This window comes from Hemibagrus wyckioides, linkage group LG14, assembly GCF_019097595.1.
Source record: "Hemibagrus wyckioides isolate EC202008001 linkage group LG14, SWU_Hwy_1.0, whole genome shotgun sequence".
In the NCBI taxonomy this organism is placed as follows: Eukaryota; Metazoa; Chordata; class Actinopteri; order Siluriformes; family Bagridae; genus Hemibagrus; species Hemibagrus wyckioides.
The window spans coordinates 13,221,698-13,240,262 of NC_080723.1; the positions used below are offsets into that span (position 1 = coordinate 13,221,698).

General features: G+C 39.0%; 3 protein-coding genes across 4 annotated transcripts in view; 1 reads left to right on the top strand and 2 right to left on the bottom strand.

Moving 5' to 3' along the window:
- Nucleotides 1-1,868, bottom strand: part of banp (BTG3 associated nuclear protein) — a 45,655-nt gene extending 43,787 nt beyond the window's left edge. For both annotated transcript variants that reach the window (XM_058408360.1, XM_058408358.1), the window contains exon 1: nucleotides 1,754-1,868. The gene's annotated coding sequence lies outside the window, so the exon portion shown is untranslated. The remainder of the gene's footprint in view (nucleotides 1-1,753) is intronic.
- Nucleotides 1,869-3,943: 2,075 nt separating this feature from the next.
- pdcd2l (programmed cell death 2-like) lies at nucleotides 3,944-10,824 on the bottom strand. The gene is made up of 6 exons (XM_058407483.1): nucleotides 10,470-10,824; nucleotides 8,313-8,476; nucleotides 7,804-8,214; nucleotides 6,556-6,669; nucleotides 4,503-4,660; nucleotides 3,944-4,092 (listed from the first exon to the last, which is right to left on the bottom strand). The coding sequence occupies exons 1-6, from the start codon at nucleotides 10,560-10,562 to the stop codon at nucleotides 3,962-3,964; spliced, it is 1,071 nt and encodes a 356-aa protein (XP_058263466.1). The 5' UTR covers nucleotides 10,563-10,824; the 3' UTR covers nucleotides 3,944-3,961.
- A 1,465-nt stretch (nucleotides 10,825-12,289) lies between these two features.
- On the top strand, nucleotides 12,290-18,213 carry syt8 (synaptotagmin VIII). The gene is made up of 9 exons (XM_058407492.1): nucleotides 12,290-12,550; nucleotides 13,591-13,879; nucleotides 14,187-14,350; nucleotides 14,447-14,542; nucleotides 14,752-14,919; nucleotides 15,174-15,341; nucleotides 16,184-16,301; nucleotides 16,413-16,546; nucleotides 17,577-18,213. Exons 2-9 carry the CDS (start codon nucleotides 13,624-13,626, stop codon nucleotides 17,814-17,816), a joined length of 1,344 nt encoding a protein of 447 aa, XP_058263475.1. The 5' UTR covers nucleotides 12,290-12,550; nucleotides 13,591-13,623; the 3' UTR covers nucleotides 17,817-18,213.
- Nucleotides 18,214-18,565: the final 352 nt, after the last annotated feature.

Genomic DNA, 18,565 nt, shown 5'->3' on the forward strand with positions numbered 1-18,565 from the left:
ACCAAACTCACTCATCTATGTCTTTATGGACCTTGCTTTGTGCACTAGTGTACAGTCATGTTGGAACAGGAAGGGGTCATCCCCAAAAAGTTAGGAGCATGAAATTGACCAAAATGTCTTTGTATACTGAAGCATTAAGAGTTCCTTTCACTGGAACGAAGGGGCTGAGCCCAACCTCTGAAAAACAACACCTGAATTCAATGATTTGGAGCGGTGCCCTAAAACTTTTGCCGATATAGTGTTTGTTCTCAATAGAGTGAGCTGTGATAAAGAACTGTTAATGAAATGAATTACAGTAAGTAGTAGTAACAAATGAAACCCAAATACCAATCAATATCTGACCAAACGTTTACATTTACTCATTTGACATTTACTTTTATCCAACACTATTCACGATAAAGCTGAATATGTGAAGGTTCAGGGCTTTGCTCAAGGGGCAAGAAGGCAGTTTGGTTGTGGCCAGGATTTGATCTCACAACCTCTGATCAGCTGATTGTGTTACTACATAGATGTGATTTAGAGATGCAAATGTATGGCTTACTGCCTGAGTGTGGGCTCTGTGTGTTACAGTGAATCACAATAGACTATTATCAAACACACTGGTTTCAAATGAGCTTAATCAAAAGCAGAAAATAACAAGAAAAAGCTAGAATATAACTTTTGAACAATAGCCATGAAATGTAATGTTTAGATTGTGTTTATATTAGTAAATATGTACTGGGCTACTGAACAGCCCACCCATTCCCAACTCACTCTCATTCCCCTCTAAACCTCTGATAACCTCTTAAATCAATCTGCGACCTTTATAACATCCAGAATCATTTTATTTCTTCAAAATCTTCGCAAAACATATCAGTAATGTTATAAGAAATGGAAGAATATCAAAGCTCTACGTTCTCACAGCGGCACTAATTCTAGAGGCTATAATAAACAAGAGACAGCACATAATAAAAGACTGCACAAATGCGTTATTTAATAAAAAGCTCATCTATAATATAATAAGCGGATAAAATTACTTAATTCAAAAGGTCTTAATTGTGGGTACAAGATCTTTATTAACCACTAGCAAGCGTCGAATAGCACACAAGGTCAGTGGAAACCTCGGGTGCTGTGAAGAGTCTAATGCTGATCATGTAGCTAACTCATGTGGAAAACAGCAGCTAGTCTATTAGCTGCTCATTTTTGCTAATACACATACACACACAGAGAGAGAGAGAGAGAGAGAGAGAGAGAGAGAACGCACTAAAAGCGAATATGCTTTATAATACGCTTCAAATCCACAACAAGCGTTAGCCAGCAAAGCTAAACAACTAGCAAAACTAGCCTAGCAATCTAGGTAGCTAGTTACTCTACGTAGTTCTGTTTCCCGAACTATAAACATTTTAATACAGCGCTGACCAACAAGCACTCCCACAAGACGTGTCTCTTGATCATCTCAGCATATTTGCGCAATAAGAAATAAAAACTACATAACAAATCGCCCCGTGCTAACTGTAGCTAAAGCTAAACACGGCTAACATGTTAGCCGGCGCGCGCTAAGTCTCAGCAGCGCGTGCAACAATAACGCAAAGACAGCGAGTAGATGCAGTGTTAAAAAAGGCCTGGAGCTGTCCCGCGACATTACACACATGAAAAGCACGAAAAAACAATGAGGTCAATCGCTATGTTTCATTTTAAAATGGGTAAAGTTGTGGCTCAACGCGAGTGCGCCAGTCCCGGCAGACCGCTGCTGTGCCACATCGGGTTATATTACCGTGTGAATGATGAATTCTCGTGTTGTTTTGTAGGGATTTCGGTAATGGCGTCCTTCCTCGCGAGAGAAGAGACTCTGCACGAGCTCCACACCTTCCTCTGAGCTCCACTGCGCCCTAAAGCTGGACAGGACACCAGCAGTACTGCAACTTCTCCTGCACCTCGAAACAAATAAAGCTCCGTAGTTATCTCAGGTTTGGAAACCTGCGGTCAGCCTGCTGAACTGACTATGTAATGTGTATGTAAATGACTGTGTAGCACCTCATAGCTTCAGGGTCTCCACTTTGATTCCGAGTTTAGATTGCTGTCTGTGTCTCATGTTCAATTTACACCGACCAGGCATAACATTATGACCACCTGCCTAATACTATGCTGGTCCCGCTTTAGCTGCCACAACAGCCCTGACCCGTCATGCACTGTGTATTCTGACACCTTTCTATCAGAACCAGCATTAACTTCTTCAGCAATTTCAGCAACAGTAGCTCGTCTGTTGGATCTGACCACACAGGCCAGCCTTCACTCTCCACGTCCATCAATGACCCTGTCGCCAGTTCACCATTGTTCCTTCCTTGGACCACTTTTGATAGATACTGACCACTGCAGACTGCAGACTGTCGGGAACACCCCACAGGAGCTGCGGTTTTGGAGATGCTCTGATCCACTCCAATTTGTTTCAGTTTAGTCACACTTCGTATTGGTAATATTGTTAGTATTTTTGAGTGGCTGCAATGGATTATCTGCATTTACATTATTTCTTATAGGGAAATTCATTTCGCAAAAGTTTTCACCTTAAGAACTCGCCTCCAGAACAAATTAAATTCATATGGCAAGGTTCCACTGTCCAAGTTTTATTGGTATAGTATTAGATAGCAATAAACATGTGTCCCTTCCAGGGATAGGCTCTGGACCCACCATAATTGAAGCAGTGAATGCTGAAGGTGAATGAATCTGTGTACTGGGATATTCTTGGGATGTGGGAGAAAACCATATGAACATGATAAAAACATGCGAGACCCTGCACAGACAGTAACTGTATCTTCTTCGTAGATTTTTTGCTCTTACAAAATCTCAGATTGTTATTCACTGATATCTAGAAATAGTGTACGTTTCCAGGTCAAGGTCATATATCTACAATTTCAAAATTTAACAAACCAGCACTAGACTTAAAAGATCTAGTCTATAGGCCAGGGTGTCCAGTCTGTCCTATCTGTGGAGGGCTGGAGTGGTTTTTTTTTTTTTTTTTCAGTTTTCAGTTCAATTCAGTTTCAACACTGGACATTGGTTTTCATTACAGTCTAGCAGGAGTCCACCTGTTTAACCAGTTGATCCTGGCTTTCAAAATACTATGAGTTGTGGCTTGTTTGAAATGAAAACGTACATTCACACTGGACATACCTGGATAAAACTGGACACTTCTGCTATTGACATAACAGCAATACTTTGATGGAAATCTGAAAAGAGATTTTCAGTGGCACATGAATAATAGTTTAATAATGCTAACTTATGCAAAACATCAGATAGAAGCTAATAATTTCTGTACTTTATCACTATATTGTGTTAGTGATACACTTGTCCAACTGTATTTGTACCTTACTATACACACACATATTGTATTACATTACTCTGATTCAACTGGATATGTTGTCACCTCCTAACTCACTAATCCATATTACACTGGGATGTCCTTTGCTGTTCACACACGTTATCCATTTCTTTTATAATCACTTTTTGTGCACAGGTTATGTTCTCTAGATCATCATAAGAAAACAAATAAGATGATCTAGAGTAGCTCAAGTGGTTAAGGCTCTGGGTCAAGATCAGGGTTCAAGTCCCAGCACTGCTAAGCTGCCACTGTTGGGCCCTTAAACAAGGCCCCCAACCCACCCTGCTCCAGCGGTGCTGTATCATGACTGACCCTGCGCTCCGACCCCAACCCCTCAGGATGGGTTATGCGAAGAACCATTTCAATGTGCAGTAATGTATATGTGACAAACAAAGAAAACGTATCTTATTTGTGCAGTTCCTCTGGATCCTTATTTCTAAATGTCATTTGAAGAAAAAAAAGTGGATTTTATACCATATGTAACTTGCCAGACCCATTATTTTGTTGTAAAAGTTGGCTAATAAAATTAATTATTTTGTGATTTAAAATCTAAATAAATTATAAATAAAAAAGAAACACATTGTGTTAATTTATGGTTTATTGCCATCATTTAAAGAGCTTTTGGTCAGGATCAGTTTGTACAAAGGGGAATTCCTCAATAGGACTGCTTGATCCAGATGTCCAACAACTGTCTCTGCAGGTATAAATCAAAACAGTTCCAAACTCAACTGCAAGCTCTGTGAAGGCAGAGAGAGAGAAAGAGAGAGAGAGAGAGAGAGAGAGAGAGAGAGAGTTAATTACCAGTCTCTACAACACACATGTTAACATTTTATATTTATGAGGGTTTTGATCTAGTGTGCTTTGCATTTTTGTGTCATTTCCTTGAAACGGGAAGTTCAAGGAAAACCCTGTAATATGCATGCACTTTATTTCTAAATAATTATAAGTGGAAACATGGGATAAATTCCAAATCTTAATGTTGCTGTTCATGACACATTAATGGTACATAAGTTTCAAAAACAAATAAAAAAAAAAAAGGTGTCAAATCTCACATTCAGATAAGACCTTAATCCTAGAACTAGTGTGATTAAAGTGTTAAAATAAAGTTCAGATAAAATACAGTACATACAGAATTCATGAGACAAACCTGAACTTAAATGTGCACTGCGGAGCAAGCTGACCAGTGCTGGCATTAACTGAAATTCAAAAACTCTAGGACTGCCACAGTGTGCACAAGGAGGCATCATCTGATTCATATTTGAAGGAGGTTCCATTATAAATAAGGGTGTCCCACTCCAACTGTACCTGTAAGATCCAGAAAGAATACATATAACTAGAGGTGAAGTGATAAAGATACAGGCATTGGTCTGACTGAACACATAACATGAATTTGGACTCTTGACTCTGGGAATCCTAATATTGTGTTGGTCCCTCTTTTGCTGCCAAAACAGCCCTGACCCATCATGCACTGTGTATTCTGACACCTTTCTATCAGAACCAGCATTAACGCCTTCAGCAATTTGAGCAACAGTAGCTTGTCTGTTGCATCGGCTCACACAGACCAGCCTTCGCTCCCCACGTGCATCAATGAGCCTTGGACAAGCATGACCCTGTCACCGGTCCACCACTGTTTCTTCCTTGGACCACTTTTGATAGATACTGACCACTGCAGACCGGGAACACCCCACAAGAGCTGCAGTTTTGGAGATGCTCTGATCCAGTCGTCTAGCCATCATACTTTGGCCCTTGTCAAACTCTCTCAAATCATAACATTACGAACAGTGACAGGTGAAGTGAATAAGACTGATTATCTCCTCATCCTGGCACATGTTAGTGGGTGGGATATATTAGGCAGCAAGTCAACATTTTGTCCTCAAAGTTGATGTGTTAGAAGCAGGAAAAATGGGCAAGTGTAAGGAGTTTGACAAGGGCCAAATTGTGATGGCTAGATGACTGGATCAGAGCATCTCCAAAACTGCAGCTCTTGTGTGGTGACTTAAAGGATCTGCTGCTAACATCTTGGTGCCAGATACCACAGAACACCTTCAGGGATCTAGTGGAGTCCATGCCTTGACAGGTCAGAGCCGTTTTAGCAGCAAAAGGGGGACCAACACAATATTAGGCAGATGGTCATAATGTTATGCCTGATCAGTGTATAAATCTATGAATATCCAGGACCAGAAAGAAATTATGAAATTGTGTACAACATCAAACAAGATAACCCTGGATTCAGTTAACCAGGAGTTTACAATGAAAATCTACTGTTACTAGATCTGTACAGAAGCACTTTTCTGTAGTGGATTAAAACCTGCTCTTCTTCACTGCAATCCTACTCGAGCCAAGATGTAATATAGCTATTAGATAACTAATATGGCCAGCTAATTAGTGTCATTTAAAATCAACTCGCTAACCACATAAAGAATAAGCTTTGTAGCCTAGGCCCATGAACTGACGGGCGTGTGCTTTCCATGGCGACTATTTAAACTCTGAAAACATAAACAGCTAAAATAAAATGTTCCATGACTCTCCTGACTGATTAATGCAAACCATCAATGAGTACCAAAACACATGTACTCGTACTCAAGCTGGAAAAAATTATATCGAAGCATCATTACAAATAACCAAACACACACACACATATGAATTACTACAGTTAATGAAAGAATGTTAAAACTTTCTTTCATATCTGGAAATCATTATTTTCCTACACTATAATTATCGTAATGCCCCAGACATAAAAATATCTGCTATAGCTGTTTCTGGTCTAGCCGAGGTTGTACTCATTGTTTATTATGTCTTGCATTCTTTCATCTAATATTAAGCTCACATGGAGTCAGGGGCCGGGAGGTGAAAACTTTAAGCATATTAATCTTCCAACAACAAAAAAAAAGGATGTTTAAAAGAATCAGTCATTTTTATCTAATCTTTCTGACCATGAAACATCGTAGAGGTCCATTTATTTTCCATGCCTCATTAGTAATAATGCATGTAATTTACTATGTCTGTTTTCTGCTACCCTAAATTAACTTGAAAAAGGCCATACACCATCACTTTAAGGCAAGAGTTCTCCATGGGAACTGAAAACCAGACCTCATTAGTATACTATAGAGGATACCTCAATTAGTAATCATGCGATTTAACAGAGGACACTGCTAGTCATCCTGAAAGTTTTGTCTGTTATCAACATCATCAAAACTCACCGAAGCACTTGTTCTGGACACAGAGAGATTCTCTTCATGAAACTAGAGAAGACCGCATCTCCGTGTTTGGCTTTGGCTTTTTCGTATGTCTCCTCCCCTCCTTCACCTTCACAGCTGAACAACACAACCCAAATATTAGAGAAATAAAGTCATGTCCAAATTGAATCAATATAGAAACACAGCATAATCATGACACTAGTTCATTATGATGTTATGTCTGAAACACGGTTCAGGTGATAATGTCATATGCTTTTCATTGTCCGCAATCATCGCTCAATCGCAGCAAACATTAACAAGGATAAAATGGCCTTCAGCTTTATTCAATTGACTTCAAACGCAAAGGTTCTGTTTGTAATTAGAGGAAAACCAGACGTCCTGATTAATACAAAATCCATCGAGATATGACTGGGGTCCTGCGTCTCTGACAAGCGAAGGGAGAATTAACTTCATCACCATGATTGCTATTCTCCAGAGAAGCTCACTAATTTTGGCTTGTGGTTCTCCTTATTTTTTTTTTTTTTAAATGAATCTGCCCTGAAGAGAATCGTGAGCAAGTGCAAAGTTGCCTGTATTTTTTCCCCCTGAACATTAAGCCTTTCCTTATTAGTGCTCTCTTTGATTCTATTAACTGAGATCACACTTGAGGCACATAAAAGTAAACACATCAAGACAACAGGGCAACATGGTTTTGAGAATGAGCAATCATTTGTATCACTGCTTAAATTAACACCAACCTTTTAGTATGCAGTCGAAAAACAACAAAAACGATGTAAGTCAATTGTAAGTATGTCTATTATAAGCAACTAACCACCATTTTTAATGGGCATATCAAACGGCTCTACCTTTTGTATTGAATTGACCTTCACTCAAACACAGTTTAATCCACAATAGATTGGAATAGTCATGTTATTTCCAGAAACAGTGGCCTTGAGGAAGGATAACACCCTGGCACCCTGGATGGGATTATCAGTCCATCACAGGGCACCATGTGGACACATACACATAATCATTGATACCTAGGGGCAGTTTAGAGATGGCATTACATCTTGCAGAATTTTTAGGAGGTGGGAGGTGACTGGAGCACCCACAAGAAGCCAAAAGGACTCAGGAAGATGCTAAACTCCACAGTAACCTGAGCTCAGGATTAAACCTGGGACCCTGGAGCTACGAGGGTGCAACACTACCCACTACGCCACAGTGGCACCCGTATCCTAAAATACTAAAATAAAACATGAAAACTATTCTCACCATGCAATCTCCCCGACAGCCCTGCCTTCCCTCTCCTCATACTCCTTCAGCAGTCTGTTGGCATGCTCCAGGTCATTTTGTCCTACAAAGTCTGCTTCCTCCACCACACTGATGTAGAAGGACTGAAAGATGGGAGTGTCTGTAGCTGGTCCAGGATCTTCACCATCTGCTGACCTGTTTATACACAGGTCCTGAAGTCTGCTACTGACTTCCAGGCTTGCTGTAAGGTTATCCGTCTCAGGTTGAGCGGTATGAGTCTGTTCATTGCCCAAATTCTCCTCAGAGTCCATTCCCCAGTCATCGGCATCGTCACACCAGTCTGTAGTGGCAACCGGTGTTTTATCAGTGCTCTGAGCGGCTGAAGGTTCTTTTATCTCAGACTCCAAACACTGTGAACGGAGGACTTTCCAGCTATGCATAGGAACAATCCAACAGAATAAAATATTAACATGAAAACTGTAACAAATTTTCTTATTTTCAAATGAACCTGGAACCTGAACCTAGCTTACCTTTCCAGCTTGCCCTGACACTGTGGAGCTGTGCAGGCAAACACATTAATGGTGCGGTGATATGGAGACGCCGCAAGAGGGCAGTATATTTGAACAACATGACTAAGGAACCCACCACAAAGTGCGCACTGGTTATATGCTTTAGATACACCAGGGATCAAGTCCTGAAAGAATTGAAACAATACATGTTAGTGATGCACTGCATGGACACACAGGGGAAGCCAAGAGTTACACTTAAAACCTGGCCTGGATTTATTTGATTAAAAGTTGTTGTTGTTTTTTTCAGATCATGCAAATACGCAATGACATTATTACACCCAGATAATACTTATGTATATATAAATAATTTCCACAATAATGTACTAACCCTCTCTGTACATACACTGATCAGACATAACATTATGACCACTGCCAGGTGAAGTAAATAACACTGATTATCTCCTCATCATGGCACATGTTAGTGGGTCGGATATATTAGGCAGCAAGTGAACATTTTGTCCTCAAAGTTGATGTGTTAGAAGCAGGAAAAATGGGCAAGTGTAAGGATTTGGTCAGTATCTATCAAAAGTGGTCCAAGGAAAGAACGGTGGTGAACTGGCCAAGGCTCGTGGACGGCCAAGTCTCATTGATGCCTGTGGGGAGTAAAGGCTGGCCCGTGTGATCCGATCCAACAGACGAGCTACTGTTGCTCAAATTGCTGAAGAAGTTAATGCTGGTTCTGATAGAAAGGTGTCGGAATACACAGTGAACTGCAGTTTGTTGTGTATGGGGCTGCATAGCTGCAGACCAGTCAGGGTACCCATGCTGACCCCTTTGCACCGCCGAAAGTGGCAACAATGGGCACGTTAGCATCAGAACTGGAATACGGATCAATAGAAGAAGGTGGCCTGATCTGATGAATCAGGTTTTCTTTTACACCATGTGGATGGCTGAGTGTGTGTGTCACTTACCACGTGAACACATGGCAGCAGGATGTACTATGGGAAGAAGGCAAGCCGGCAGAGGCAGTTTCATGCTTTGGGCAATGATTTGCTGGGAAACCTTGGGTCCTGCCCTCCATTTTGGTGTTACTTTGACATGTACCACCTACCTAAGCATTGTTGCAGACCATGTACCCTTTCATGAAAACGGCTGTGGCCTGATGGCGGTGGCCTGTTTCAGCAGGATAATGCACTGTGCCGCAAAGCAAAAATGGTTCAGGAATGGTTTGATGAGCAAAACGAATTTGTGGTGTTGACTTTGCCTCCAAATCCCCCAGATCTCAATCCATTCGAGCATCTGTGGGATGTGCTGGACAAACAAGTCCGATCCATGGAGGCCCTACTTAGAAATTTACAGGACTTAAAGGATCTGCGGCTAAAATCATAGTGCCAGATACCACAGCACCCCTTTAGGGATCTAGTGGAGGCCATGCCTCGACGGGTCAGGGCTGTTTTGGGAGCAAAAGGGGGGACCAACAAAAATATTAGGCCGGTGGTCATAATGTTATGCCTGATCAGTCTAATCATTTATGCAATAATATAATAACATATGTAACATAAGAACACATTAAATATACATTAATAACATTTTACACTGAATAAACACATTAGATTCAAGCTGATATTTACAACCTGCTTATTTTTATGATTTGACAATATGTATACTTATTATTAATTATAATGATGATTAGGTGTTACGTGTATTATCTATCATATTATTATGTCTTAAATGTAAATTGTGTGCTTTAATACAAAACTATGTGGAAAACAAAAGTATGTATGGACTCGAACCCGAGACTTTAAGCGCGGAGCTTAAACGACACATCCGGTGTATCACTGACCCAACCGGAACCAGGCTTGACGCTTTTTTTTTGTAAGCTACCAGCTTTAGGTTTTTAAACGAGATCTATAATATTTTTTCTTTAAGACGTGAACACAGTATGTTAACATATATCACATATATAAGCGGAGAGTGTTTATTCCAGTAGCTGTCTAGATTCCTGATAATTCCACTATTAAACCTATACACACGTGTTAGCTAGCTATATTACACAGCTAAGTCAGCACCGATGCTAACACACAGCTAGCTAGCAAACAGATAACTCATGCTTGTCTGTAGCAACCTAGCACTTTTAACACGACAGCTAACACCAAAACTGAAGAAAAAAAATCTTACCGCACATCCTCCAATTTTATTAGTGTAATAATAAGTGTCTTTCTTCTTCTCTATAGCGCCGTCACATATTCCTATGAGTAGCGTATCCTCCATTGCTGCCTGCCAGAGAGCTAATACTGAACCCACGCGTGTCTCAACGTGCACTTACTCTGTGCTTCACAGCTATAAGCGACTGTACTGTACTGCATTCTTAAGCAGCACACATGCACAAAAGATCTAGGGTTCAACCCTAATGGATTTTATAATGTCTTTTATTTATAAAGATCACAAACGTGATTTTAGAGAAACGGGCGGTTTGTCTGGATAGCTAGCTGGATAGTAAAGCTCCACATTAACCCCTAACAAGCCGAATTCACTTTCACAGCATTACACTACAGACCCAGTGGTCATTCTGATCATGACAGGGATTCTCAAACATTTTGCAGCCACTTAGCTATTCCACAATCCCAGGAGATATTAACTTCATGAACATAATCAAATATTTTTGTCTCAGTATCCAGATGAATACAGTAATATTCTTGCCATTTATTGAAGCCATGGAGCTCTTTTTTTTTTTTAATTCCTGAAGCTTCCACCATCAGAACACGATCAATTCAAGTAACTAGTCACACAGGCTAATGAGAAACTCATAAAACAGAACATCTGATGGGTTTTCATCATCGTAACAATATTAAAATGTCTCCACTGGCACCTGTAATTTCCCTTCTGGAATAGGAAACATGCTGTGAAACTGTAATAGTTATCTGTACATGCTTCATGCTCCCTCATAAACATGATGGAAGGGCTGAAAAATCTAGTGAGTTACACGTTCATTTAATTGTGTTTTCCAACACACTCCTTCAGATAGACTCACGGACTCTCATACTTCCAATCAGGAAGATCTGGACTCTGCTGTGACAATAACTCTAATGTTGCTGTTACATACCAATGTTTCCATACTGCACAACAATATTCTTACTTTAAGTTTAATTTATTGATATATGCATCCATCTATTTCATCTTCTTCTATTTCCTTCTTCTTCCTTTTGTTTTGGCTGTTAAGCAATACCTATTTTCACAGTTTAAACAGTTTATATTTATTTACGGATATTTTATACAGATGTTCACTTTTACAGATATTTTATACAGATGTTTACTCAAGCTTTTTGCACTAACGAACTTATTCCATTTATCATCATTACAACAATTGTATTTTATTTATGTTATTTTATTTTATTTTGTATTTGCACGGATCTTGATCTTTTTTTTTTTTTTAACTAAATAAAGATTGAATTGAATATTACTTTGGTTGAGTTGATGTCAGGAGTGATCTTTATCAGCTTTCTTACAGACATGCTCTAGTTCATTTATGTGAATGTTTCTCATTAAGAAGTCATTAAAACAATTGATACATTATTTAAGTTTAAACCAGCTCAAACTCTAAAACAGGTAAATAAGTAAGATGTAATAGAAAATACCAGCCTTTCACCGAGCTGGTTATTAAAGATAAAAAGGGACACTATTACTAACAAATGAAAACCATCATAGAGAAAAAGCATTCCTTTACATATTTTGTCGTTTTGTTATGGGCCACTGTATTGGGTTTGTGATCTTGAAACATTTACACTCCAAAACTATGGAGAATGAACAACAAATCCAGCATTTAAATATTTATCAGACCGGAGCTCAGACAGTAAGTCACAATGTCAAGACACAATATTTACAAAGAACAGGTTTCTGTCCGTATTTCCACCTCAAATGCAAATATATGGGAGGGAAACATAAATGTGTCATGTACTCCTACAGTGACAACACTGCTGAGGTGCAGGCTACATGATTCACTAGTGTCTTCATTAGCACTTCCTCTTAGATCTGGTGTTTTTTCTTATTCGCCACCTTATCTGAATTTTCTTGAAAGGTTCCACCTCATACAGCTCAGTCACATTGTGTGAAGATGAGGTGTGGCAAGTACGTCAGAAGTAAGAGTCTCCATGGCTTGGTCAGTTTTCATCACTTTCTTTAGAATGCTGTTAATGCCAAAGTACACGAATGGAATAAAATGGAGGAATAGGGAAATATATGCCTAATTGAAACAGAATAAGGTAAGTTTTATATTTGTATTCTCTAGATGTGACTTGATCTGAATGTTATTACTATGATACTTGGGTGAACATTTATCATCAGCAAGTGTTCGACAATGATTATGATTATTATTTCTTTTTAGAAAGCCAGTTATAAAAATGTTTTGGCCAGCAGAAAACAATCAAATATTCTCTATATGATTATGTTAACTAATCAATAGCTAGAATCTAAAAATGAACGTCAGTAGTGTTGGCAAGCTAAGCAGCCATGTTTTGACTGTGGGGTGATTGGGCTTTGCTATGGGAAGTAACTTCCTTCCTCACTCCATTAGTTGTTGTGAAGTGTACATTTGATGGGACTCGAGTCCAAACCTTTGCTAAGATTCTGCAACAGTGAGTTTTACTGTAATATTTGGATGTTATGTTAGAATATATTAATTTCCAGTTGTGTGATATTGGTTGGTAGCTTAATTATGGTGTTTTGTTACTGTAGGTTTGCATTTGTCAGTAAAATTCAGTCTGTTTTTTTTTTTTTAAATTTGTTCCCAAGCTATCACATGTCTATTGTCTTGAGCTTTGTATCAGATTAGGATCTCACAGCATGCAAATGTACCACATATTCCTGGTGTATTTGCTTCAGCAATAGCTGCACTTTTCTAGGTATATATTTCATTGGAAAAGAATGTTATCTCGGTGCTCTGTAGCACACCCTCTTTAATAGAGCTTTGCATCAGTTGTCAACACTCAATGCCGTTGTTTAACTATGGTGTTGGCTTAACGTCTGATCTGGTATTACAACCAAAGTTATTCATTACAGTTGCTTCATGTAAGCCACAGGAACTGTGCGGCTTTTATTTATTTATTTTTATTTTATTTTTATTTCTTGCCTTTCTGTAAATGTATTATTGAATAGTCGTAGTCCAAAGAAATAAACCTGTGGAATGAATTTCTGTTTGAGAATTTGTAGTTTGCATATTAAACCATCAGAGAGCAGTATTGTGCAACAGTTCTAGCAGGCAGCTGAATTCTGCTCCACTTATGTTTCATCTTTATATTTACAGTGAGCTTTTAAACATTGTTTTGCCGCCTGAGCTATGGATGATTTTGTGAGTAGGAGCAATGCATCTTCACTCAACACAACTTCAGTTTCACTCAACACAACTTCATCTTTAATCAACATAACTTCATTATCAGCCTCTGTATCTTCAACGTCAGTCCCTGCACCTCTAACCTCAGTCACTTCACCTCCAACATCTGGATTCCCAACATCAGTCAATGTCACTACACTGATCACCAACTCCACCACAGCCTTCCCCGGGTTTCTACCCTCTCTGTTGGACAAGATCCCGCGTGAGTATTGCCAAACCTTTGCCCCTTCTGCTAAGAGCCCCCCCAACAACTACCTTCGTCACTCCCTCCTTGTGGATGGAGGCACCTGTTCCATCCAGTATATCTAATTCCACTCCCGGGGCACATTTCTTACCTCTCACTTTTCACTTGTTGCAAGTTTATCTCACTCTAATCCTGCTGGCTGTGCTCTTGCCTAATGCTTCAGATGCATGCCATAGTGCAGTTTACAGCTACACCAGCCTTGTTGCTCTGCCTGTTCAATATTAACCATACATTTTTATTTATCTTTTATCACCCTCTCTTCTAGTGCCAAGATGGGCAATCTATGCAATAATTGCCCTGATCCTCCTGGTGCTTCTAATCTGTGTGCTGTGCTGCTGCATAAAATGCTGCTGCAAAGGGAAGAAGAAGAAAAAGAAGCAGAATCAGATGAGCCTGAAAGGACTGAATGGTACCAGTACAACAGCGCTGGTGAGTGAATGGACATTTTACCCTCTCATATGAACCCACGCTGGGGAGTTTAGAGGTGTGGTCTTTTTCTGATTGGATGATTTATTTGATCGACAGGTGCAGCCTGAAGCGACGGATGTAGAGTACGGATCACTTAACCAGCCACGGGGGAAGCTGCTGTATTCCCTGGAGTACAATGCAGCCCGCTCAGAGGTCCATCTGAGCCATTTAATCATGTGTGAATGAGCTTAATTTAGAGACTGGAGCTGCAGATTGTATAAGTTGCATGTCTGAATAAGTATTATCAGTCATTATCACTCAGGGATTTGTCCATATTCAGGAACATGTTTATAATGCGGAAAAATAAGTATAGATTTTACACACCACATACATTGTCATAGAATCTTTTTGGTGTATTTTAGATGTCGGTCGGAGTGAAAGAAGCTGCAGAATTAATGGCTATGGACTCTTCAGGAACATCTGACCCTTATGTAAAAGTATACATCCATCCCAACAAGTCCAAAACCTTTGAGACTAAAGTGTTCAGAAAAACTCTGAACCCAGTGTTCAATGAGCACTTTAAGTATCAGGTAAATCACAAACATATCACAATATCACATGTAGGCCTTAATTTAAATATCTTTATCTAATAATCTAAAGGAAAAATCACCATGGATGCTTTGAAACAACACAGCTACATTTGTCTGAATTCTCATTTTCTTTTATATTTTTTATTGCATTTAAAATCACCTATGATTCCATTCAGCTTTTCTAAAAGTAACTGCACTCTCTCTCTCTCTCTCTCTCTCTCTCTCCCTCTGATCCATGTGATTTACGTGCTTAGATTTCTCAGAAGGATCTCAGCGAGTCTACGCTCGTGATCCAGGTGTACGACTTCAACAGATTCTCCAAACATGATGTGATTGGTGAGCTGAGGCTAGAGCTCTCTGCTGTGGACTGGAACCATGTGATTGAGGAGTGGAGTGACCTGAATGCACCATCAAAAAATGAGGTACAGTGAGGCTTAGGCTTAGAGAGGTGTCCGAATTTTACTTTAATTTTTTTTTGTTGAGGGGGCAGCTGATAATGTTGCAATCATCTCATAGTCAAACCTTCTTTTTCTTGAATATCTGGTTCTGAAGACTAAATATTTACTCAGCTTCAGCCAGGCATTTCCTGTAACCACTATTTAAAACATGTTTTATTTGGAACATAACAAACCTATCAGTGGTAATGATTATTGATTCAAAGAGGTACAGTGGGTAAAAAGAACAATAAACAGTAAATATATATGCAGCAAACTGCCAGCAAATCAGTAGTGTAAAAATAAATCTTAATCTAAAAATTAGTTTGATGATCTAAAGTCATGCATGTTGAATGCATGTTCTTAGAGCATTTTTTACTTAGCTTATCCGTTATACATTAATTAGCATACATGTACTAACATGTGCTTAAAGTTTTTGTTATTCATTCATAAATTCATAAGGTTCACTGTAGTTAAGGTTAGCTCTTCCTTAGCTCATGATGCTATAACTCATCATTACATCATATTTATTCAGGTATTACTGTATGATTATTCATGTAACTTATTCATGTAAGTTTTAGCGAGCAAGATACAGGCAAGTTGGTCTAGAGTTTTGTGTGAATTACTCAGTGGTAAGGTCTCTAATCAAACTACTACTTTCTTTTAAATTAGCTAGTTATGTTTCTTACTAAATCTACCAGCCTTAATACCAAAGCTACAGTTCTGGCTTGTGGGAAAACAGTAATAATTGTTTTTATCTTATTATATAAGGGCAGTAGAACCCGTGACCAAGTCAAATAGGTTTATTTAAATATTGTACCACTTTATAGCAAGAACATCTGGGTGAGATTTGCTTCTCGCTGCGGTATGTCCCCACTGCAAGTAAGCTCACTGTGGTGATTCTGGAGGCCAAGAACTTAAAGCAAATGGACACTGGAGGTTCATCAGGTTAGTTGTGATCCTCATGTAAGTGTAAACTGATCAACAGTCTGAACTGTCAGTATATCAACGATTATTCTGAATGGCAGTAATGTATCAGTGGCGTTAAATGTACTTTAGATCCATATGTTAAAATCCAGTTGGTTCTGGACAAGAAGAAGTGGAAGAAAAAGAAAACATCAGTGAAGAAGCAAACGTTGAATCCTTACTTCAATGAATCTTTTACATTTGATGTGTCATTTGATCAGATTCAGGTGGGTCACTTTACTCTGCATGAGCCTTTTCTTTTTTTTGCTTTCATTATGTTATTCCTTCTCAGATGATCTTGAAATGCATCCTTACATTGGCATTACTCCATTATCATCAAATTCTATACTACACTTGTACAGGAATTTTTGACACGAATAACACTTGCAATGTATGATGTATTGAGCTTGAACACGAAACATTGGTTTATAAAGTAATGCTGTAATTCTGACACTCAGAATCAAAAACAGTTGTTTTTTGTTACCTCTTGTGCAGGTCAATAATCATCCTACTGTTTTGTGTTAAATGGTAATGGATGACAAAGGAATTTTACATGTTTGCAACTTGACATTATAGAGTAAACAGCAAGTACATTAAAAAACACACACATTTAATTTGATGTATTTTTGAGGTGTGACTGCTTTTGCCACATGTTTTTTGTGAGATATTACCTTTATGTGTTTATTACATTACTGCCAGTCCTTTCCTCACAACCAGAATAATCCAATAACACACACTCCTTTTTCCAAGATCTTCAGCCAACATGACACATATCACATTTCCCAAATGCCAGAATTTTGATTATGCATGCCTTTCACACACATGCACACACACACACACACACACACACACACACACACAAGCATTCACACACAAACTGTAGAATTAGAGCTTTTGTAACATGTAGTTGTTGACTACATGTTCCTCAGTTCCTTTCTCTCTCTCTCTCTCTCTCTCTCTCTCTCTCTCTCTCTCTCTCTCTCACTCTTTTAAATAACCCAGAAATTGTTCTGTCTGGTATGGAGTCTTACCTGCCAATGCATTTCAGTTATTTTAGTTTTTTGCTTGACGAGTTTGCCTTAGCCTAGTGAACTCTGTGTAGCTGCCTGTTTGAGTATGGCTCATCAGCTCTAAGCTAAAATGTGCACCTAAGCCCTTTGAGATCTCTTGACATTATTGCCAATTGTATATTGGTAATGTATATGTAATACATTTTGAAGAGTTTAAATGTTTCCTCTATCTACCCTTCATGCACAGAGAGTCCAGTTGGTGATCTCTGTGTGGGATCATGATAAAGTGAGCAGGAATGATGCCATTGGGAAGATCTTCCTGGGATGTGATGCTACAGGAAACCAACTGAGGCACTGGGCAGACATGCTGTCAAACCCACGCAGACCCGTGGCACAGTGGCATACACTGCTCTCAGCCGAGCAGGTGGACTCGACTCTGGCCCTGAAACACACACTGAGAATTCCATTCACCAACAAGACTTTTTAAAAGTGTCACCACTTCATTTTGCAAACAACTTTTGTGCCATACGTTTTACCAACATTTATCCAGTAGAAACATCAAAATGTGGATGTTTAGCACTTTGAAAACTAAGCAAAATGACTTCATCAGTCTGTCTTAAACTGATACACTGTCTAAAAAAACATATTTGCACATGTGTACACACATTCCTGATAATACAACACAGTATATTTTCAAGAGCTCAGATTTTACTTGTCACATACACAGTTATATAAAGAACATAACTTGAAGTGAAAGAAAATCCCAGCCTACTCCTCCTTGGACTGCGCATATGAATAAACTACATTTAAGAACTGTACATAACTACATATAAAGTTTCTTTTTAACATAAACACTATTTACATCCACAAACTTTTCTATGACTGCTTTTTCATGCATCAGCTTGGGATACACTCTCTATCATGCGCATACATGTTGATTTCTCTGGTGGCAACACACACACACACACTGATTTCTCTGGTGGCAATAAAGGATAAAGGATAAGGGTTTGTGTGCAGAGTGTCAGCACACATAAGGTTTAATTAGGCCACCGTAATGAAATTTCAGGTCCCCTGTACTATACCCAGTGCTACAAGGTTGCTGGGATTTCTCACTGATGAATATAGTCAAGAGTATAATCAAACCATTTTACTCTGTATGTACGTATATACACCTACTCCATCATGCAATTATCCAATCAGCAAATGTGAAACTATACTTGGCACAGATTCCTTGAA

Bases quoted from the DNA above. Each gene is read 5' to 3' on its own strand.
- pdcd2l (XM_058407483.1), bottom strand. From the start codon at position 10,562: ATGGAGGATACGCTACTCATAGGAATATGTGACGGCGCTATAGAGAAG. The intron at 8,215-8,312 runs GTAAGCTAGGTT...TCCTATGCATAG, and splicing joins TGTCAGGGCAAGCTGGAAAG to CTGGAAAGTCCTCCGTTCAC. The intron at 6,670-7,803 runs GTGAGAATAGTT...TGTGTTGTTCAG, and splicing joins GCTGTCGGGGAGATTGCATG to CTGTGAAGGTGAAGGAGGGG.
- syt8 (XM_058407492.1), top strand. From the start codon at position 13,624: ATGGATGATTTTGTGAGTAGGAGCAATGCATCTTCACTCAACACAACT. The intron at 14,543-14,751 runs GTCCATCTGAGC...GGTGTATTTTAG, and splicing joins ACAATGCAGCCCGCTCAGAG to ATGTCGGTCGGAGTGAAAGA. The intron at 15,342-16,183 runs GTACAGTGAGGC...ACCACTTTATAG, and splicing joins ATGCACCATCAAAAAATGAG to CAAGAACATCTGGGTGAGAT.